Raw genomic sequence first — 23,936 nt, forward strand, 5'->3', positions numbered from 1 at the left:
TCTCTGTGAGTTGGTAGGCAGCAACAGGTAACACTTTTTGGTTTCTTTCTGCTTTTCTATTGTTCTTTGCAATACACTACTCTGGATTCTCATATTTTCTTTTCTGCAGCATCTTAATGCGTGTATGTTTCTTCTCACAACCTGTGACACTTTTCCCATAACCTTCTGACCCAAGCACAGTGCTTAGAGGTCACTCTGTGTTCCTAGTTCATGTGATAACTGGGCACAGACTATCCTTCACAATTCTTTTCCTCAGATAACAGAACTATCATCTATTAGCTATCATCTTCATGTAGAAAACTGAATAGTTTTCCATTTTTCCATAATATGCAAGTTAGCAATTTATTGATAATTAATATAACTAAAACCTATTTTACATCATTTTAATGTCATTTTCTTTTGTCTGTAGGTTGATGCAACAAGTACGTAATAATAGGAAAATTAGAAAAATACTTGAAATATAAAATTCCAATATTGTTATTAATAACAATCAAAATAATGTATGATTCTGAGGTCTATAGTAAGATAATATTATAAATATTTGCTTTTACATGGAGGAATCAAGCAAGCAACCATTTTGAAATGTGTCACATGTCAGAGATTAAAAAGAAAATAAGAGAGAGAATTCTTTTTTTCATGTAGACAGTGATGACTTCCTCTCTCCATTTGACACCCTCAAAAGAATGACTATTATTTTGCTACCATAAACATTTACACAGTATTTCCATTGCTGTGACAGCTCACTTCATTTTCTGTAGAAGAGAATTGTACCAAGCTTCCATTGTGACGCAGAGAACATACACACACAAGAGGACCCAACTTCCTTAAAAGGATCTTTGAAAATATAAAATGCTCAGGAAGAGATTTGCAAGCAATTCCAAGGTAGTCAATTAAAAGTAAACCTGAATAAACACTAATTTTAAATCTTGCAGTGGGATCAAAAGTCTTACTTGGTTCAGACATCTAATCCATTGATATCAAAAGCAGAGATAGAATAAATTTTAAAAGACAAATGACAACACTACATGAAGCAGCAGCCTGTAGAAAAATTAGATCAACTTGTTGAAATGCATACAAAAGATTGATGAAAAGCCCATGAATTGAAGAACCATTTTGCACCAACTGAAACAATGCTAGTGTTGATCCAAGCACAGCACATAGCAATAGCTTACTCTCAAGGTAATAAAGGCATGAAATATATGCTCGCCCACCCAAAGATGAAAGAATATTACATAAAGATCTTTGTGATTATTCAGTACAAAGTAGACTATGTCATAAAAATATGCCTGTGCTTGTTGCAAAACCTTGGCTGTCTTATATGGAAGGCAAACACTATGAACATAATGCTGTCCAGATGAATCATCCAGTGCAGAACTAGTATATCACACTGACAATTTTGGTTAAAAAAGGCTGGAAAGGCTTTATCGCTAGCGCAGAAAAGGCAGCTTCACCACCTTCTTTTGTCCTCCTCCTTCCATATTTTGACAATACTCTTGAGAATACCTTACAGATCACATTGTATGTGACTTTTTATGAACACATCACAATTCTGCCTCCTGTAAGAAAACATTTACCTTAACACAGCAAGTGAAATTTCACTGTGCAGTTTTGGCAGGGGTTCCTACATTCCATGCACCTTCCTTTCCTTCTTTAAAGGACAGGGGAAAGGAGAACAGTGATTCAAGTAATAGCAGACTGAGTTATTGAAGCAGTATTTAAAAAGACAAACCAATAGTAGTGTCACAGTGCAGAAAAATGATTTATATGATCAAAATTATTTCAGCAGTCACTGCTGCTCCCTTTTTCTTTTTGAACTGGAGGAACTACAGAGAAGCTCTACAATTGCTCTTGCTATGCAGACTTGTAAGTGACAGTATAGGAAGGGAAGTTACAGCTTTTCTGTGATTTGTATTTACCTTAGTCATGAATAGCTAGGTGCAACGTAAAGACAAGCAGAACAAGAGGCTAAGCTCTGCTTGACAATTTGGGGGAACAGCCTTTTCTGAGTCAGGACAGTGTGACTGATAGGAGACTTCCACTCAGCAGTGGGTAAAAGGTAAAGAGATACACATATACTTTCTATACCTAATACACAGGAGAAGGTAAATCAGGCAGATAAGAGTACAGCAACAGCTAAACAAAAATCAAGCAGAAGATGGAAAGCAAGGGAAAAGTCCTCATATGAATGAGAGAAGCTATCAGGTATATTAACCAAGTAATTGATAGGATTATACTTTACATAGTTAGGATTTAAAGTGTGAACTATTGGAAAAAAACAAAAACATGTTCCATGAATTTGCAGACCAGGACATCAGTAATGTGCAATACTTCAGAATATCTTTCAAGGAAAGAAAAATTAATATGCAGGCAAATTGGAAACAAAACTAATTATATCATAAGATTTACAGTAATTCTATCAGTTTTACCAGATAACCTTCTCTAATAACAGCACGTATTTTACAGAGTTATGTTTATAGAGTAATGTTTTCTAGCCTAGTTTATGTAAAGTATTTGATATATGGTAAGGTATACACAGAGTCAGATGAATGATGGGGTACTAAAAGAGGAAGCCAAATAATAATAATAATAAAAATAGATAAATAAATAAATAAGAAAAAAAAAAGAAAAGAAAAAAGAAAAAAAAGAAAAAAGAAAAAAAACAAAAGAAAAAAAGAAAAAAAGAGAAAAAAGTTGGAAAACAAATAAAAAAAGAATAAAAGAAGATGGTGATAAGAAGTACTGACAAAATGAGTTTATGAGTGGCAGGAGACCATTAGGGAAATCCTACAAGCACTGGTACTTGGGCTAATCTTGTTTAATATTTTTATTGATAATACTGGAACAACTACCAGAAGTTTGATGCTGAAATCACTTAATCACTGTGCACTACATTGGCAATGTAGAATGCCTAGGAAGAATGACCATGAGGCCTGGATCGGAAAAACAAAATAAAGCAAAGTTGATAAGCATGAAACCATTGAGTTAGGGACTAAAATAAAATTCAAGTGAGAACATACAATGGGAGATCATCATTTAATTGAGGAGAAGATGGATTTGGGTGCACTAATAAAATTCAGGTATGAAAGAGGGAAATAAAATCCTAAAACACATCAGGTGAGGCACTGCAATAATGCTGAACAATAAGCACTGTTGTATGTCATATCTGGAACCTTGAATTAATATCTATCACATCAAAGAGAGAAATTGCAAATAGACTAGATGCAGAAAAAGGACTTGAGAGACAATATGCACAGTATGTATGGATATGAGATTTGTTTGTTTCCCATAGCAAAACCAAATGGAAGAAAATTCATGCCTGCTGTCCCTGGAAAGTAAGCTAGGGAAGAAAAATAACTGCTTGCTTAAAAATAAATAAATACAAGCTAGCAGTACGTAAATTTATGCTCAAAACTGAAGACTCCTAGCTGTTAGAGTAATCAAGTCCTGAAACAGCCTTTCCAATGGGACTAACAGAGGCAAGAAAACATTAGCTGCTCCTCATGCAGACTTTGATAAGTTTAAGAAAGAGGCTGTATGGCACAGTGCCTCCAACAGCAGAAAACTGCTCAGTGATGCAGGAGGTTCCCTATCGTCCTAGGAAACCTGCTTTTTTCCCTATGGGTTCAACAGCTCATAAAGAATTTGGACTTCTGCTCTTTCCCTTCCAGCTGATCCCTGTTACAGCTTATTGGCTGTGAAAACAGAGTCCCTGAGACAGCACAGAATATGACCACCAAGAACCCCAGTGATTAACGCCAGAATGAGGAGGAAATAAGAAGCCAGCAATGTGTTTCACACTTCATCCTGAAGATATGGACTGAACCAAGGAGGATATACCCTGGATGGGTCATGCCTGACAGAGCGGGTGACAAGCATTTCAACCCAGCCACATGGTTCTTGTTAACGGCCTTTCAAATGATACTCTAAAAACAATGCTGGTCCAAAAACAGCACCAGAGGAAAGCAGATGGGGACAGAGAGGAACGTGACTGCCCTGTTTAGTGGCAGCAATATTACATCAGCTCTACTGTGACATCAAGTCTAAACATGTGCTAGAGGTGGGCTAACTCAGTTGTGAGACCAGCTTGGGTGGTTCTGCTCAGTGCTTACAGCACTGGAGCTCTGGGGAGTGTTATCTGGAGACATCCACACAGTGCTTGGAAAAGTCACAGCTCAGTCCAGCCATGTTTATTAGCTAATCCCAGCACTGCTGGTGCAGATCTAACTGCGGTAAAGACACACCTGAAGGAGAAAATTCTTGCCTGGTTGTTATGACTTTGGGGCATGGGGGCAAGGAGGCCAAGGATGAGGAACCAGACCTGTGAATCTCAAACACTGCTCAAACACCCATTTTCTCAGCTAGGGCATGGCAACATAAAAAACACTGCTGTACACCAAAGAGATCATAGCTTTCAGTGTTGTAATAAAAGTCGTATACAACCATCTCTTATTTTTAAAAGCATGCAGCTTACCTTTCACATTCAGATACATGCATCATTTAGGTCTTAAACCCATCTATCAAAACAGCAGTGGGCTTCTGAAATGGAATTACTGCTCTTTTTTCTACTACATTAACACATTGTTTTGACAAGAAGCAATTTCTGAACTGAAAAGAAAGTGATTTCAAAATTAAATAAAACATTTCTCTTCAATCTCATACTTCATAAAGGCACAAACCTTTAGATTGCAGCACAAAGGTTTACCTAAAATTTCCATTTGAGCAACTTCTCTTGACTCCCACAAGGCCCAAGATAAACAGTACCCTAATAAAAGTTGATAGCATGGGCTCTGTTCAAGTGAAACCACTTTATAACTTGACCAAGTGTGTTCTCTGCCAGGAAATGATTGCTTTTCCAGTTCAACCCAAGAATGTTGCTCTGCCTTATGTCTGCTGGCAACAACTTCTCTGTTTATGGGTGGGCTAAAACAGGAGGATTCAAAGGCTAAGTCTAGGCCTCAGATAATGATGCTAGGATTAAGATTTGGTCCTAAATTTTTCCATACCTATCATAACGGTTTGTAAAAATGAGCAGACAAACAAGGAAGGTGGTACAACATACCATAAGGTGGTATTACATAGTTTGCTAAGCTTCTGTTTCTCCTCCCCTTATGATTACTCACTACATCCACATTCAAATCAATTTGGTCTGCAATAATAAAACCTTGCTCAGGTGTGATTTATTTAACATCCCATACCACGCTAACAGTATCACATGCTTTCCTGTGAAAAAGCACTGTATACTCAGAGGTCTCTTGTAGGAAAACTCCATGTATTTTACTGCAGAAGATCATTCCTGATCAATGCAGTGCACAACCAGACTTGTAAATGGTAAAAATCTTGCAAGTGCCACAACACTACCCTTTAATGAAGAGGAGGAAACAGGTTCCTCTCGAAATGAAAGCCATTCAAACTACTCCAAAGGAACTCACCATACAGCGCTCTTGCCAGGGAGACTCCTGGTGGAACTCACTGCCAGTATTGCATGTGTCTCTCACACAGAGAGTGAGAACCAAAATCAAACCATCCTCTAATGCTGTGCCCAAAAACAAAGAGTTTCACCATTAAGCTACATGCTTTGAATGTACTTATGGAAATTTCCCAGGCTTGAGGTGTTATGAACAATATTTAATATAGGTCAGAATATTAAAGGCAGAGTTACACTTCACTGCTTAAGACTTTGTGTAATCATCACCAGCCTAGAACATTAGGGGAATTGTACTATACAGACACGCTGCATCTACTGTTCTACCTGTACATCCACCCTTCACTTGGAGAAGGTTTTTGTTTGTTGTTTGTTTTCCGGGATAAGATCCTGTTACAGGCAAAACAGTCTGGAGCTGGAGAATTTTACCTCAGTTAATTTATTGCTATGTAACAAAAACCTCCGATCACTGATTTGAACATGGAGGAAAAGGGCATAAACTACTAAGCAAACACATAAATATACAGACCTTCTTCTTTCACTAGTCCCATCTTTCCTAATTTTCATTGCAGATTATAATAGTCCTTCCACATTCCTCTGGAAGGGTGACCAGCAGCACCAGGTGTGCACACAAGAGATTTTGTCTGCTGTTGAGTGGTTATAATTTCTGCTGCCCTACAGTCACTAGTTTATTGCAGCTCTTCATGTATTGGTTTCTACCCACCTGTTCCTCGGTGCCCCTGCCCCAGCATGGGTCACCCATGAGCCGCTCAGGGATGAGGTTGCACCTCCTGCCTATAGCACATATGTAGTCAACCTTCTACCCAACTCCTGAAAAATGTATCTTGAACACTAGATTATAGGAGTTACCATTGTAACAGCCTGGACATATTTCCACTGCAGTCCTTTCAGAGCAGAATTATTTCTGGAGGAAATGCCTGAACAGTTGCAAGAGCAGCTTTGCATGAAATAAGTAGTAGTCAGCAATGTAACTATGGACAATTTAGATGGGTATGTCTAAGGAAGAAGGGCAGAAGAAGGGGAAAACAGCTTAAATGAAATCCTGCAAAGAAAAGCAAGATGCAAATATCTAAATTGAAATGTCCCTATTACAAGGCTGTTAGAAGAAAAATTTTTTCATTAAGCCCTTTAAACAGAAGTCTCAGTTGATAATATAATCCCACGGTAGAAATGCTCACCTTCACAGGAAAGTGAAACAAGAGGAAACAAACCAACAAACAAAACAAAACAAAACAAAAACAAAAAAAAAAAAAAAAAAAAAAAACACCCCAAACATAGTCTCAGACCTTTCAACAGTTTGCAATACTTTCAGCAGGAAAAGCAGAAGAGTGATCTTTCCATCACCAAAACACTTTGGGTTGCTCTTTTGACTACTCACAGATAAAGCAGATGTGCAAATTATCCCTGAGTGTAAATCTTCCTGCAATCAAATATAGCTGCAGAAAAACTTGTCAAGACGTACTTCAGTAACAATTTATCTTAAACTAAGAAATGCTATTAGAAGTAGTTCAGATTTTTATTAAATTGAAAAGGACCAGAATGCTATTATGTCAAATCTACATGAAGCTGTAGAATTGACCTTGTTTATAACATACATGTTTACAATGAAATATCACCAGAAAAATAAAGCCAAATTCTTGAAATATTAACACCAAGAATATAACTGACATTTGGGAGGTGAATGTCTAACACACAATTCAAAAGAATACTACTTCTTAAATTTCTCTTCCAAAATCAATTTTATGAAAATTTGGAGACCTTCATTTAGTTAAAACAGTTTATTTCCAAGTCCTCCTGCCTTACTCAACTTGGTAATGAAGATTACTCTGGGAAGCCACCCTCATATAGGCATAGAAAACAGACTTTTTTACATCAAGCTCTTCCTAAATACAATTCGCCCTGTATTTGGTCTCACTTGTCATTAGAATTTTTTAACTGTTTGCAGCTGAAATGTTTAATAAAAAATGAACAACATGGGAAAATTAACTTTGGTTAAGAAAACTTTTTAGAAGGAAGAAATACAACAGTCTTAACCTAAGAAACTCAAGATTTAATACCAGACAATAGACAGACTACACAAATCACTTCAAAAAAAGGAAGATGTAGAGACTTAAAGGAAAAAAAAGTGTCAAAGGAATTAATATATCAACAGTATTATTCCAGAGTGCTTTATATACACAATAGCTGAGAAAAATGAAATGAGACTCAAGCATGAGGACAAAAAATAGAGCAAGAAGAACAGTCATGTTTTAAAAAAAAAAAAAGTAATATAAGACATTTTAGAGACATGAAAATAAAGGCAGAAGAAATAACATCTCTGGTGTTCATAGGATTTTTATGGGGAAAAAAAATCAATCCAATTAACAAAAAAGGCACTTATTGAGTCAGGAAAAGGTGGAAACTCTATTAACTTAAAACTCAACATCTTATAAAGATGCAGAGGAGGTACAGGAAAGATTTAAATCCAAAGATGAAGAGAACGTGAAGAGAAGAAAATGGAAGAAAAGGAGAGAGAATGAGAGCTAAGAAGAGAAATCACAAGGACTTTAAAAGGAAAAATGGAGCCTTATTGAAGATTACTGGAAAGGGTGGCAGATTAGACTGGAGAGATATCAGAAACTCAGTTCCGGGAAAGAAGTGATCTGATTTGATAACCATACTAATAACATTAGTATATAAAATATTTAGAAAATAGACACATAATTGCAACCTCAAACATTTATTAAACAATTTAATTTAAAAAAAAAGTGAAATCTTCAAGAGTATTTAAATAGAGGTTTGGGAGATATAAGGATTTGTAGTTTCAGCTTTTATTTAAAGTGCTATTGACTTCAATGTGACTAGGGAAGGTGTTGAAAATGTAGACATCACAGATCCAGATCTACTCACACTCCACTCACAGGCAACTTGAGTACTGTCAGAGTCAGTGCAACAAACTGTTCTTACAGAATTAGCTCTTTTTAGTCTAAACTTCTTATATTGTTAGAGCCTGCTGGTTGCTGCAGTTAAACCCAGCATCAGTCAAGAACTACATGTCTATCTCTACAGCTATGATTTCTGCAGCTAGCAACCATATATGGCTTTTGCTACCTGTCTACCTAAAGGACTTCTCAGTAGTGGATGGAACAATTTCTGTAAGAAAATAAACCTGTATAACAGAATACATAAAATGCATTAATGCCTGTAAAGCATATTGGAGTCATCACATTTGCATATTCCTTCCAGCTGAATGATGATCAGCTTTCCCAGGTATATCATTTAATGAAAGCAGATATTATTTCTCATATTCATGTGTATACAACTATTCCTAAGGTGTGTATAGAAATATTTGCAAGGTAAAAACTTATGCTCAGTGTAAGCAATACTCTGATAATACACAGGTCTCTATTTCAGCCACTAACTTAGTATCTGCTAGAAACAAACCACCTATGTCACAGAGGCCATAAAATGTTGAGGAACAGCTACTAAGAATAACTCAAAGCAGCTACTGTATAAGCAACCCAAATGAAATCCATGAAAGTAGAAAAAGAAAATGCCAGGAAGAAGAAAACAGTCAATGAATTTACTAAGGTATTGTTCACGCATTTGAGCACAGATCATCAAGATGATAATTAAGTTCTTGTTAAGTCTTAGCATAGTAACCTCACCTGTGGAACCATGGATCCAGTGACGCTGGGCACTTTCAGGGCATAAAATACATTGATGATGCCTGTTGGCTCTTTCATATGCTTGAAGGACACCTGTGGCAGTGAATTTACTTGGGAAGCATAAGACATAGAAACATGTTCCATGTTTTCCAGTGAGGTGATGCACACCTATTGGCTTCATCAAGGTTTTACACCAAATTCTTAAAAGCTGAGCACCTCTTCAGGATACAAATTCTCAACAATCCCTCCAGTCACAGAGACCTAGTTCTACTCTCTGGCATTGGGAAATGTCCAAGAAAAGTTCATAGCAGACAAAATCACAGAAGCCTCTGAAACCCACATTGTAGAGCAGCACTGAAAGGAAATATGACCCTTGCTTTTCTTACAGATCCAGATTTCTTAAGACCTGGGTGACGTAACAGATGAGCAACTTCCTCAGTGAAACTAGTGGACAAAACCAGGTGAGGATTCCTTCCCATCCCCTACACAAACATATTGTTTGTACTATAGTAGCTGAATTCTTTCTGCAGGATTTTACAGTAACACTAACTCACTGCAGGCTGATGCCTAGAAAAGGAAATACAAAACTCTCCATGGGAGTCATGCTTGTATGAGATATCATTTCACAATTTTAAAGTGAAAACCGATGCAAGACTAGCTCATAATCATGTTAGATTGCTTGAATAACAGCGAATTTATGTATCTGTGTAAAGCATTTTAACTACTTCAAGATTCTTGATCTCACAGGAAGTATGTAAGACAGAAAAATGATTTTATTTTATTTTATTTTGCATTTGAATTATTTAGCTTTTCCCTACTGTCTGTACTCTGGAATTTCCTGGTCTCGGAGCCAGATATTCCATATATGTTGAGGTCTCCATAAAATGAACCAACAAATTTAACAAGAAGTCTCTGTAAATCTATATTTTAGCTTCAAACAAACTAGAGCTGAAAAGAATACAGATACACATTCAGAATCTCACTTCCTATTTTTTTCTTTCTTTAAGAAAATATCAAAAAAATCATAATCTGGGACCAAGAAAATTATTTTTGGAAAGAAAATCAAGGGATTCAGCTGAAATATGAGTCACACCATACTTTAAAAAAAATAAAATAATAAAAAAAAATAAACATTCTTTTCTTAGGTGTGGGGGGAGAAAATTTGTTGTGGTGGCAGAGCATGACAGGAGCTGAAGGTGAGAATCGTTTTTAAATCAAAACTTACTAAAAATAGCTTATCACAGCTTCCAGTGCGTCCTCCCTAAAGAGGCCTTTCTCCTGCACATCCTTTCTCCTTTTCTCCTATCATTCACAATGCAAAGCTAAGGGAATTAATTGGTTGGAGGAGTGGGACCTAAATTCTCTCAATAAATACTCGTACTGTTAGTTTGCACACATGTTTAAATCCTTATATCATAAAGGAGTTCATAACCAAACAGTAAAAAAGGTCATTTATCATACCTTAACAATAACTGTTTCAACCAAATTTATAACAATCATTTCCATCTGTATCAATGAAAATCAAAAACACAAGCAACCTAGAATGAAATAATGGCATCTATGGCAAAAGTTTTTCAATATACCCGTAGCAGGTCAGAAGAAACCAAAGAAGGGATGCCTTTTGAATTAAAGCCTTTCTTTTAAAAACTGTTTTTCCTTGAACATAAACATAGAATTTTTAATAGAATATCTGCCTTCCTCTTCCCCCTATGGATGCTCATTGGTGTGAGCACACCTGAGGTACTTTGAAAGCGAGTGCACCTTCTCCCTAACTACAATAAGAAACACAATAACTAAAGCTAAGGTGAAAGCTGCTACATCTTTTCTGTCATATCCTTGGCATCAGGTCGTGATTCCCCGGGGTACTGCAGTTTCAGCAGTGGTCCAGAGCTGTACGATATGAACAGGAGACTCACCAGGTATTGCACAGCATCACCTTGCACAATAGTGGAACACAGCCTACCATGAGCTGCAGGCTTCCCACCTTTGTGTAGCAATTGTGTTCTGTAACATCACCATAAAGAATGAGAGAAGCATTCTAATGTTCTTTCTCATCTAAAATATATTTGTCATACATGAGACCAAGAGAATAAAACAACAATGTTCAAGACCTTTCAGAATGCAGGGACTTATTCTTTTGCCTAGCTTTGAAAGAAAGCAAGAACAGATAAAGCTCACTGTTCTCCATTTGTCATTTGCACCTGTAAAGGAGCAGGAAACATTTTTGGACCTGCATTCAAAACATAAATATTTAACCTTTAAATTGCACAGTCCTCCAGAAAAGTAATTTTTTTTTTCTGTACCAGAAAACACCTTATTTAATTGCAAATGTTAACATTTTACAATGAAATACCTCAGCTAACATAGGTAAATTCACTGTACTCTGTGCTTTACTTTCCTATGTAAATTGTAAAATTGTTGTCTGAGTGTTTCTATGTGGTGATGATCATCCTTGATTGCAGCCGGCCATCAGCAAAGATTTAAGTATGCTTCTGTTTTAAACCTTAACAGAAAAGTGCTTGTGATTTTCCCCACAGCTCTATGGACATTTTATCTCAAAAGTTCAGAGAGTGGTCAAAGATTTGGCTGTGAAACAATGCAGCACAGTGATCAATATAAAAATCAGAAAGCCTAGCCAAGTTCATGCAGATGGCATCTGGAGCACTTCCACGGCCCATGGCCATCAGGGCTGGCCAGGGTGCTTCTATCCCATATAACCTGAGGCTGTGCTTTGCAGGAATGCAATCCCAGCCCCTCGCAATGATGAAGGATACAAAAATACTGTGTGACTTCTTCCTCCAGTCATCCCTAAAAACCAAGCTGGAAGATGGATTTTGAACCATATTGCTCATCAAACATTTATTGACTACCTGGTAATAAGTAAAAGCTGGATCAAACATTAAAGATGGTGGGTTTATACAGATGTACTTGATGGAGTTTGTCTGTAGCTAGTTGTGTGTGTGCAGCTGTGTGAAATGCACAGGTGTGTGTGTGCAGGGGCGTGTGTTTGTCTGTGAGAGGAGGTGGGTAGTGGGGTATATAGGAAATATGTGTGTGTGTGCGTGTGTACAGCGCAGTGGGGTGTCATATGGAGACATAAGTCTGGGGGTGCATGTGGGGAAGTATAGGGGTGACTGTGTGTGCAGGGGTGTGTGTAGGCAGGGGACTGTAGTGTGTGCATGTGTCTGTACATACTATGTAATCCAAGCATAACATAGTATTTAAGAGAATACAGATTTTCAATACAGAAGTCCATTTTCAAATAAGCACATTTGGCAGAATCATACTTAAAGCCACTTTAGAGCTTGCTTTGATTTCTGTAACTTTTACTTCACCATAATCTGAAGAATTAACTATGTAATTGGAGAAGCAATTAGTATACAAGCTGAGAACTCATAGATCACCCATTAACATTGACTTAATTAATTTCACAAGGAAAATCTAAACAGCCAATTACTCTGAAACACCTCATAGCTCTGATGTCTCTAGTTTAGTGTCTTGCATTAGCCTTGGATTTTTCCAGAAAGGGGATCCTCGGCATTTTCCAGCACTGACGTAATTTCATAATTTAACGTTCTATAATACATTGTCATGTCCAAGGAAGACCTGTCTTTTGAGAAGCTGTTGTATAGTGTCTTCTATTTTGATTCATTAGAGTGACATCATGTCAGCCTATCATCTATGTTAAATTAAGCCGATATTTCTACAAGTATTCAATTTTATGTACAGAAACAGAAATATCTGAATTTGAGTTCACTCAATGTTACAAATAAATGTCACTTTAAGGCTTTAAACATATCACTTTACAAAAAATAAATAAATCACCAATTCAAATCCTTTTCTATTCAACAAACCACAATAATTCAACACACATGAGAAGCAGGAGTATGAACACAGGGCCTTTAGCAAAAGAAGTTTTCTGTATACTCGAGAAAAAGAGACAGAGGAAAAGCAACACTGAAAGCAGCACTGCTACCAAGGCTAACATTTTTCAAGGGGGACAAAATCAGAGCATCTGAAATGACGCTCTATAAGACTCATCATGGTATGAGAGATGAGTATAGGAACCATACTCTAGCTCTCACTAGCTAGTTCTACTTGTGTTGCCTTGAGATTCACCAAAACATATACATATCTAGAACAAAAAAGTGCAACTGGCAAAAGCAAGTAATCATTGACTGAGTGATGAGGCAGAAAATTGTCCTTATCTTGCTTGTCCTCTGTATATCGTCAGGCAGATCCTGTTAAGTAATAAGGACAAGAACAGGATATTTACTGCAGCCCAGAGCACCTGTGGCCTCTTCAACTAGTGTTACTTCACTGCATTATCTCAAGGTGCTCCAGGTGCAAAAAGCTCTCCAGTGCCAGAGGAGGTAGAGTGCTGCGAAGCCTCTACACTACACATGTACCAACAGCCATCTAACAAAAACACAGAAACAGGGTGCTTTTATAGGTGTCCCATCTAGACCTAAGAGACACTAGTCTCTTCAGACAAGTCATCTCTTCAGATGTTGCTTATTTTCTCAGCACTGAGCCACGGCAGGTATTGCAAAGTAAATACCACTCATACATTATATTTTGCATTTCAGTGAGGATGGATCTGGCATCTTGGCTTTGACTGAAATCTTACTCGAGATTATTTTTCTCAGTTGACACCAACTTTTGAGAGTGTTTGATAATGAACAAGGAAATGAAGCAGTAAATGAATGCAATTTTGGTGAAAAACAAGAAGAGAAATGAACAAGAAAATAAGATTTTTTGGGGATCTTCTTAATGACTAATAAAGAAGCAAAAGGCAGGGAAGCATCACTTCTTCCTTCCACAAATGTTAGTTCCCTAGACAAGCAGTTTGTGAGGTTGGTTTTCAAGCTGGGGGGGGGAGGGGGGGGGGGGATGTGGACAAACCAACAATCTTCAGCAGGAATACAAAGTCATCTTTCTTTTTGCCAGAATGCTCTTCTCCTCCAAGCCCATGAATGAACAGTTATGGTTAGTGTTAATAAATTAATTAATTATTTACAGTGAAGAACAAAATATTTACCGCTACAAAAAAGAATATCACTAGATAATACTATAGCTTTTTTTCACATGGAAAGCTGATAGTAATTGCATACGCAGATCATGTTTTTCATCAAAAAGTGAAATTAAGGGTCAAGTTTGATGAGTAAGACAGAAAAATTTAAAAGAAAAAGCATAAAGTGCTAACACTCTGAAAGCATATATTCCATCTAATTTTGCATCCAGGCTGTTGAAAAGAACACTTTTTTCCCCCTGTCACTCATGCTCTTTGTTGTATAAGAACCTAAGACATATTTGATGCTTTTCAATCACAAAGTAATCTCACAAAGCCTTGTGCTGAAGACAGTAAGTAAGTCTGATGGCTGAAGCCACCAGAAACACATGCAATTACGTTACCACTGAGGCAGGCACTGCTCAGGTACACTGACAGAAAATGCCAACAATCCATCTAATCAAGCATTACCTTGAAAAGAGTATTAAAACATTAGAGAGAATTTATGATGGTGTCTCCAGTATATTCTCACACCTTTTAGCCATCTGCAGCTGAAGAACTTCCTGGGTGGTTCTGTTGTGCTTAATAGCTTCCAGAAATTCTGATGACAATGTAACATTAAGAATTAGAACAAGATAGATATATAGTTTATTCCACTTCACATCTTTGAGAAAATATATTTTATATATAACTGGCCACACTGTATCCAGTCAAAGGACAATTTACCCCAGCATCTTATCTCCAAAAACAGCCAAAACCAGCTATGACACTTCCTTTTCATAGTCTTCAAGTTCCAAACAGTTTTCAGACTCAGGAAGGTCCTGAGGTGTATGTAGCTCTTGTTTGCTCAGTAATCCTCAATGCATTTCTCTACCTTGACCTTGACCAAATCTTCCCTTGAAAGTACATCTCAGTGATCCTAATGTCCTGTGGTAACCAGTTCCACAGCTCTACTGCCAGATTTTTGAAGACTCATCTTCTGCTTGGTGGGAGCTTGCTCCCAGCTGCTTTATTTGATGTCTCTTAAATATACTTAGTCTGGAATACTACTTCATAAATTTATTTTAAAAGTGAAATACGGGCATGAAGAGTATCTTTCAAACAGAAAAATGAAAATGAATAAAGTGGATATATTGTCAATGCCATTTTGAGACTTCAATTATAGAAACCATAGCTATGAGTTGCTTCAGCAAATGAAGTATTCACAAAGATGGTGTTCTCAAACAACAGAGGTGTATAAAAAAGAGCACTCCATTTTTGTTACACACTCAACAACTAACTGCACTTCACTAAAACTAAAGAGAAGGTGAGGTGTCTGTGTGCATTCTGACATGAAAACAAGATTAACTTCTGTTTTAACATAGATGAAAACCTAATAACTAAATCCTGGGCAGAGAGTCAAAAAAGACATTAAAATAGAGATACAGAAAAATCACACTGTACAGGATCCTGATGATATCCATACTTCTAAAGAGCAAGACATACCTCAAAGCCCATAATGACTCAAACATGGAACAATAGCACTTAAAACTTTAATGTAATAAAATATGAAGTAATTTCTGGAAAGAAAAAAAAAAAAAAAGAAATAAAGAAAGAAACAAAAATCCCGCCCTTTGGACTGATTCCTGGCGCCACTGGTTGAGCAAGGAACCACAAAGCATAGCATATTTACAGCAAGCTTTCCAGATTGAGCTGCAAGAGCCAAGAGCCTTTTCTGTAAACTGAGGCCTCAGTCCACCCCACACACTCACTTCACGTTGCAGCTATGTGCATTTAATAAAGCTTCTCATTCACATTTTTATTTTTCTCATTACATTGTTTATATTACTCTGCATTAATTTCCTCTTTGTAAAATCCCCTAAACTGCTCATAAAACTGCCTTAAAAAGAAGTAAAATGATCCAGCTTGGAGATCAAGGAAGAGAAATGGGGCCATTTTTCACTAGAGATGTAAAGAACAGAACAGAAAAGAAAAATAATGTATCACTAACTGCTGCACAAGGCCTCCCAGCAGACAATTCTGGATGCAATTTTTGCATCCCAGGATTTGCTCCAAAGTGCTACAGGATGGTGTCTGAGAGAAGGCACCTACAGCCATATTTTAAAATGTCTTCCTGAATACTTGAAGAAATACAGAATGTATCATCCCCATGAAAGTTTTGCAGGAACAGGGAAACCACGTAACTGACTTTCTATAAGCCTCATTGGTCTGAAAAATCAATGCCAACATCTTGAGTTGTCTTAGTATATATGAAGATGTACCTTGAAACGAAGAAAGAATACCTCTCATGAAAAATGGAGTAAGGTCCAAGAAGGTACCATGCAAAAAAAAATAACTGCCACACTCAAAAAAAAAAATCATAAAATCTGGATTTATCATAATTGTATTCAAATGTAAAGGTAAAAAAAAAAAAAAAAAGATTATGTTCAAACAGCTCTTCTTCATAGATATTTATCTTTAAATCCCTGTTTTCATAAATCCTTTCTTGTTTAAAAGAAGGAAAAAAAAAAAACTTATGCCGATGACAAGCCCACTACTTGGCATGAACTACTATAAATATTACAAAGTTTCCATTTCTTTCTCTTTAAATAAGGACAAATATAGTCCTTTTATGTTTCTATGTAAGTAATTATTTCCAGGTTGCATACAGATCTGTCTCTATGAGTAAAGCTTAAAGTCTGCTATTAGGAGCAGAAAGGATAACTGCCCTTTGGAAGTATTATTTTCGTGTAGATAAACTTTTGGACTTCTACCACATCCCTTGCTGGCTTCCGTTCTCCCACCCATCCCTACTAGCATACATACCAGACCTCTTACTTGCAATGCCAAATACCCTTGTTCCAAAGAGTATATCAAGGGAGGAAAAAAAGAGTGGCAAAAATATGAATTTTACTATCCAGTGTTGCATAACAAACAAACCACAAGAAGGACTTTGAGTCAGCAGAAAACAGTAGGTGAATTAACTATTCATTCCCAAGACACATTCCCCCCTGCACAGAAGGGAAGCTAGGACACTTGCGCTGTCTGGCTTAGCTTGTTTTCATTGGCAAACAAGTCACACTTTGCATTTGATAGGGACATTTTTTTTTTAATCTTTTTTTTTTTAAACTCATATCCCAGAAAACTGTTAATAAGAAAATGGTTATGGAAAACTTTTCATAGAAGTCTAATTATATAATCTGAATGACAGTAGGAATTTAAAAGACAGTAATCACAAAAATAAGTTACAATTACAGCTCTAGCTTTTACCTCCATGCTGACTCCCGCCAAACTGTGACTTTGGATTCTTAAACCATAATTGTTTTTCAGAAAACTAAGATAGCATTAAAAAAATAAAATAACTAGAGTTCACTCTAGACCTGTAGCTGGTATTTTCTAAATTTATGATGTTACATGACTCCACTTTTGAATCATCAACAAGACATACTCTCGGGGTGCCTGAGTTTTGGCAGAGAGCACTTAGCAATTTTATGAAACTGGCCTCCTTTGAAATGACTCTAGTTGAGCATGGAAAATATACTTTTCAGTCAAAGATTTCTGAGGGTCCCAAAAGAGACAACAGGAGAATATAGGGCAATATGCCAAACATCTGAGATGTCTACACACAAATGTCAGGAGTAAGGAAAATAAAACAGGAAGAACTTAAAAGTCTTTAGAATCAACCAAAATTACCATCAAATCCACATTACAAACACAGGATAAATCCAGCAGGGATGGATTAAAAGAAGGATGGTTAAAGAAAGGTATAAAGAATGTGCTAATGTTCCTATTTATGTAATCAAGCAGGGATTAAAAAAAAAAAAAAAAGAGGAGATCTTCCACTGCAAATAAAGAATACATACACATGCTCTGAAGTCCAGGAAGAGCTCTGAAGTAGACTTACTAATTGCCTCTGACCAAATCCTAAATGGGAAAAAAGAAGGACAATTGTGTCTTGTTACAGGCCTGATCTAGATCAGGGAGGAGACCTGATCTAGATCTAGAGGGAGAAATACATTAAGATTTTCCCTTAAGTAAGTAGTAGGCATCAAAAACAAAAGAGTTCTCTCACAGAGATATCCACAAGAGATGAGAAGGAAATTAAAAAAAAAAAAAATCATAAGGAAAAAAACAGTTTATAAATATGGATCTGTGATGAATGATTAGTCATAGTATAGAGGAATTACAGAAACACATATGGGTAAAATCAGAAACGCCAAAGCACACAGCAAGTTATATACAGCATGGATGCAAAAGACAGTAAGAACACGTTCTCTATAAATCATATATTTAAAGAAAATTTCAAAAGTAACTTCCATATTTATCCTGGAAAGAAAGCAAATAATAGAAGAAAAGAAGGCAAAAGTTTTTTTCTCAAACTTGTTTTCAAAAACTCACTAATTGTATCTTGTGTTTTTAACCAAGAAATAAGCTTGAATAGAGATGGATCAATCAAATGTTACATAAATAGTAGTCAAGAGCAAGCAAATGTTATATGAATTGGAGTTACTAACCTAGTCATAATCAGGACCTGACAAAATTAATGGCTGAGGAGAAACATCAGTGTTATTATCTTCAAGAAGAAAATTCCCAGAGGAAGGGAAAGAGAGAAATCTAACATGAAGAGGAGAAAAAAAGAGGGGGAAATATAGGAAATATTATAACCAGGTCAGTCTCTCTTTGGCGTCAGAAATGTATTTCAAGTGTCAACTTAGAATGGCCAACACACATAAGTTAACAACAACTTCTATCACACAAGCCCAACCATTTACATCTCATTGGCCACATCCAGACCACCACACCCAAACAATTAATCTGTCCCCCTGCCTACCCCTCAATACCTTTTTCTCAAGGACTGATAAGGTGTGGGCAGTGTCCATGTTCCCACCTCAGCAATAGATGTGTGTCCACCAGGCAGGTCCACGTGTGCATACAAGGTTCCATGATCAGCAGCTGTGCGTCTGCAGGGTTACACAACTGTCAGAACTGGGGAGACATCTGAACAGCGGTCACACACCATATCCTGACTGACTACAGCTTCTGACCTTCTCTTCAAAACAGGGAACTGGAAACTGCACCAACAATCCCTGTTAGGTGAACTCACAAGTAACTGAAAAACTGTCTGCCCACAAGGTCATTCTCCACTGTTAAACCAGAAAAGAAGCTCCAGTAGGATTTCACAGGTCTACTGACTTGAATTTTGTTTTGAAAAATATTTTAATTTAGCAACCTGAATGGTAGACTAAAGTGTGAGTATCAGATCTGCTAGTATCTCCCAGGCAGGAAGATCATGAGAGTCCTGAGGAAAGGGTTCCAAATCCAAAACAACATTCACAAACGAAAGGAAGGTTTTAACATCAAAACCCCTTTAAATAGATAGAACTTTAAAAACTTCTAACGTATGTGAAATTTAGGATAAGCAGAAAAATAAATAAATACAGTACTACAAAATGAGAAAGAATACTCAAGCAGCAATACTGCAGAAAAACTTGCTGCTGCAGACAATAGATTGCGTGTGCTTAAGTCTCAAAAAAAAAGGAAATACTACAATGGCAAATTTTACTAGGTGTATTATACTGAGATAACAGTGTATTATTTTGCTCTACTAGATGTTGGTGAGGACTGAAAATAATTATTCTGTTGAATAAGTGCCAAGGTCTTTGTCCATCTTTGGTCACCGCTGAAAAAAATATAATCAATGAACAGATCCAAAAGCAACAGGAAACACAAGTCAGAGAAAAATTGCACAATCAAGTTTAAGCCTAAAATGTTAAGACCTAGGTCAGCATTTATTCAATGTATATGTGGTTGTTACAAAGAAGACAGAGAACGTGCAATCTTTTCTACTACATGAAAAAAAGAAATCAGCTTAATTTGCAGCAAAGAGAATTTAGATTAGATACCAGGAGAACCTCTCTTATTTTGAGGGTGGGTTATTGAAGGAACACACCATGTACTCACTGGAGATTTTAAGGAGAAGAATAAACATCTCTCAGGAATGGTCTAAAATACGTGTGCTGCTTTAGAACATGAACTTGAATGGTATCAACTCCTATCTACACTAATATTTAATTTTTCCTTAAAACTTGATTGCTTCATTTTGGTCTTTATTCCACAGCTGAAATATCTGCAAGGATCTAACACTTTTTTCATCTTAAAAGAAGGTTAAGTTCCAGTTCTAAATATTTTTAAAGTTCTTCCCTATAAAAGTCCTAAATCATTGTTACACCATCTTCATCTTCCCAGGTACAAGCTCGATAGACAGTATCTACCAACATTTGTCTCTCAATTGATGGACGAGGAAGGAGAGGAGAGATGGATAATTTGCTAGGCACAAAACAACAATCTCATTGGAAAAGAAAAAGACAAAATGAAGACAAGAAGTGATAGGATGAAGCTAGCCACAAGCTAAGGCTAATTCAAAGGCCCCTTGTTACTGGCAGATCAGAGGTACCCTACCCTTTTCCTTTTCCTGGAGGAAAACAGTCGTACAGATTAAGCCTGCATCCAATGGACATAAGAAATTCAAAAGTTTCTTATTCTCACCGTTGATTGTTGACTCAGCAGACAATCACAGATACATAGAATGTTTTGGGTTGGAAAGGAACTTAAAGACCATGTAGTTCCACCCCACCCTGCCAAGGGTCACCTTCCGCTAGACTGGATTGCTCTAAGTCCCACCCAACCCGATGTTGAACGCTTCCAGGGATGGGGCATCCACAGCTTCTGTGGGCACCTGTTCCAGTGCCTCACCTCCCTCATTGTAAAGAACTACTTCCTTAACTAAACCTCTGCTTTTTTAGTTTAAAATGGTTAACCCTGGTCCTATTGCTACACTCCCTGATAAAGAGTCACTCTCCAGCTTTCTTGCAGACCACCTTCAGGTACTGGAAGACCGCTACAAGGTCTCCCCAGAGCCTTCTCTTCTCCACAGTAAACAACCCGAAATCTCTCAGCCTGTCCCCAGCACTCCAATCGTCCTCATGGCCCACCTCTGGACCCACTCTAAAAGGTCCATGTCTTTCTTATGCTGGTGGCCTCACAGCTGAACACAGTAACACTCCAGGTGGGGTCTCACAGGAGAATCTCCTTGGACCTGCCATCTACCTTTATTTGATGCAGCCCAGGATACAGTTGGCTTTCTAGGCTGCAAGCACATGTTGCATGGTGAACTTTCCATCCACCAAAAATTCCCCAAGTCCTTTTCCACTGGGCTACTCTCTCACCACTCATCACCCAGCCTGTGTTTGTGTTTGGGATTGCCCAGACCCAGGTGCAGGACCTTGATCTCAGCCTTGTTGAACTTCATAAGGTTCACATGGGCCCACCTCTCAAGCTTGTCAAGATCCCTCTGCAATGATGCACTTTGAAAAAAAAAAATAGCGAACAAGAAGAACCTGGAATTCATCCTTTTCATGTTTGAAGATAATAACCTTATTCTAAAGCTGTTCATGATGTAACGTGATTGAATTTGGCTTTAATAGCTACTAAAGAGCTGCTGTCAAGAGATGTCTTTTCGAATAAGCAATACACTGTTGTATCTTCCACTCCTTACCTAAAAGAGAAAAACTAATATGCAATTGTCACCTCTAGACACCCGCTGAGCCTAGATTAGGCCCAAAATCATAGTGGCAAGAGATGAAAGTAAATTCTGATCACAGTCCAAAGGCTGATTTAATCTGGGAGAAGGGAGAAGAGATAAGTGGGCGTGTTAATTCCTGAACTTCATTTTTTCCATTCATTTTTGCAAAGAGGTGAGGCTGGAAATCTTTTAAAGATGGGTGAATTTTCTGAAAAACAGGTTTAAGCAAACAACCTAACATTCAGAATAATATTCAGTCTTAAAGTTTGTTCTTGCATTCACTGGAGACAAATGAAAACATCATTAAGTCTTTGATCAGGAAGAATAGAAGTACATAATTTTATTTGTAATATGAAGCAGGAGATTTTTTCTGCTAACAAGTATAAATGATTGACCAAAATAACGCAGCAATAGTAAAGCAAAAATATAATAAGCATGTTTTTTCTTCTATATAAGTGATTATAAATTTACAACATTAATTTAGTTACTTAATTAAACTAAGATTAATGTCTAAAGATAGTTAGCCTACACTTACATTAATTAATGTCATATTGTTGCTGCGGTTCCCTCCGCCCCCAAAAAATGTTAAGTAACTTGAATATATTAGTTTTGGCTATAGCATAAATTCTGCAGTTATTATACAAGCATTATTCTTAAAAAGAAAGAAAGAAAAAAAAAATGGACCTGAGTAAAATTCTATTCTATCGTATCACCGTTAACAGAAGCACTCTTTAATATGCCAGTACCATTTTACCAAAGCTATCTGTTTTGCAGCTCAGATTCCTCCACAATCTAGTTTAATACTTTACAATGTTCAACACTAACACCCAAATATATCAGCAATTGACAAAGAAACAGAAGACAAATCAGCTCATTTCAGTGTTTCTGGGCAGAAATTAGCTTTAGGTTATTTTCACCCCAAATTATTAACCTGACATAAACCTTCTCTAAAGATCTGTTGTGCTGCTGCTTAACCTTAGGAAGCTTCTCCTAAGTGATCCAAACATAAAGAAATGTATATGCTCTTTGTGCTCTCACAGCATGCCTTCTGCACATTGAATTGATCGTTGGGTGGTCCAGCTATACAACAGCATATTCCACAACTGTCTGGAAGGTGAACAGGCAGAACAGGGAGGACATGACCTGACCCCTACCATTCACTATTTTTATACAAATTATTTCTCTCAGTTTCTGACACACATTTTGTAATACTTTCTAACAATTTTCTTTGGAAAAAAATACAATTTCTAAAATCAGCATAGATCTCAATCTGAAAACACTTCATGTAAGCACATTCGTTCTAAGACATATAGATTTAAACACAAACTGTAAGTAAATCTGAGGAAAGGAGGGTTTTTTTTGTTTCTTTTTCTCCCCAGAAAACTTTTTAATATTCACTTACAATGATGAGATACCCACCCTCTATCCACTTCAAATTTCACCCCAGTAAAAGAATTTCAATGCAGACCTCATTTACCATGAAGAAAAAGCTTAGCATGAAAAAGATACTATTCACTGGTGGTGGGGAAATAACATTACACGGAAATCATCATTACGTTTTGCTCTGTTCCAATGTAGTCGCTTTTAGCCCAACTTTTCTCTCTCCCTAAAGTGGGTACTTATCTCACTGCCCGCCCCAAGCATTTAGTAAATACTAAAATAATTATTCTGTGGTGTGGGTAGCCCTTAAATAACAACACATTCTTTTCCCTCCTACAAGGTGAACCTATTACTGATTTGGCCATTTTATCTGCTTACAACCAATAGTGTCATGTATTTTTTGTTCCAAATTACAGGGCCTCTGCTAGACAATGTGCAAGTGTAATCCCCTTTGTAGTAAATAAATTAACTCTGCAGAATGGCTATGCATTATGAAAAAGTAGAAGGGGGGGGGGTGTTGTTGTTGCCTCTAAATTTTCTACCCTTACATTTTTAGCTTTCTGTTATTCTAATGTGAGGTTTAAAAAGGTTAGCAAGCACTTTCTCTACAGCAGTTATGATGTAAATGAATGATGCCAGTATAAGAACATAACCAATTCCACCTTAAAATTCACATTCTTCAGTCAAATTCTATCTAATCTTAAAGCCCTTTATCACCAAGTTACCTCTGTTGTTAGGCAGCAATGCTGTTGTAAATTATCATCAGCTCTAACATCGTACCCTACCTCTACCCCTCAGCCTTGATTTGTTTTGGCTTCTGTAGCCCCTCTGAGGTGGGGAAGGGCTGAAGCCAGGTTGGTGATCACACTCTCATCAGCAAAGAGACAGATAAGT

At 37.0% G+C, this 23,936-nt stretch overlaps 1 protein-coding gene across 2 annotated transcripts in view; it reads right to left on the minus strand.

The window, feature by feature from the left end:
- Nucleotides 1-23,936, minus strand: part of ROR2 (receptor tyrosine kinase like orphan receptor 2) — a 151,189-nt gene that overhangs the window by 85,602 nt on the left and 41,651 nt on the right. The window contains exon 1 of one of the 2 annotated variants that reach the window (XM_080575102.1): nucleotides 9,091-13,925. The exons of the other annotated variant lie outside the window; for it this stretch is intronic. Within the exon in view, the coding sequence (XP_080431228.1) occupies nucleotides 9,091-9,271 (181 nt within the window). The 5' untranslated portion in view covers nucleotides 9,272-13,925. Of the gene's footprint in view, nucleotides 1-9,090; nucleotides 13,926-23,936 lie in introns of those variants that run through there. 2 annotated transcript variants of the gene reach the window in all.

This window comes from Anser brachyrhynchus (genome assembly GCF_964034855.1).
Source record: "Anser brachyrhynchus genome assembly, chromosome: Z".
NCBI classification, from domain to species: domain Eukaryota; kingdom Metazoa; phylum Chordata; class Aves; order Anseriformes; family Anatidae; genus Anser; species Anser brachyrhynchus.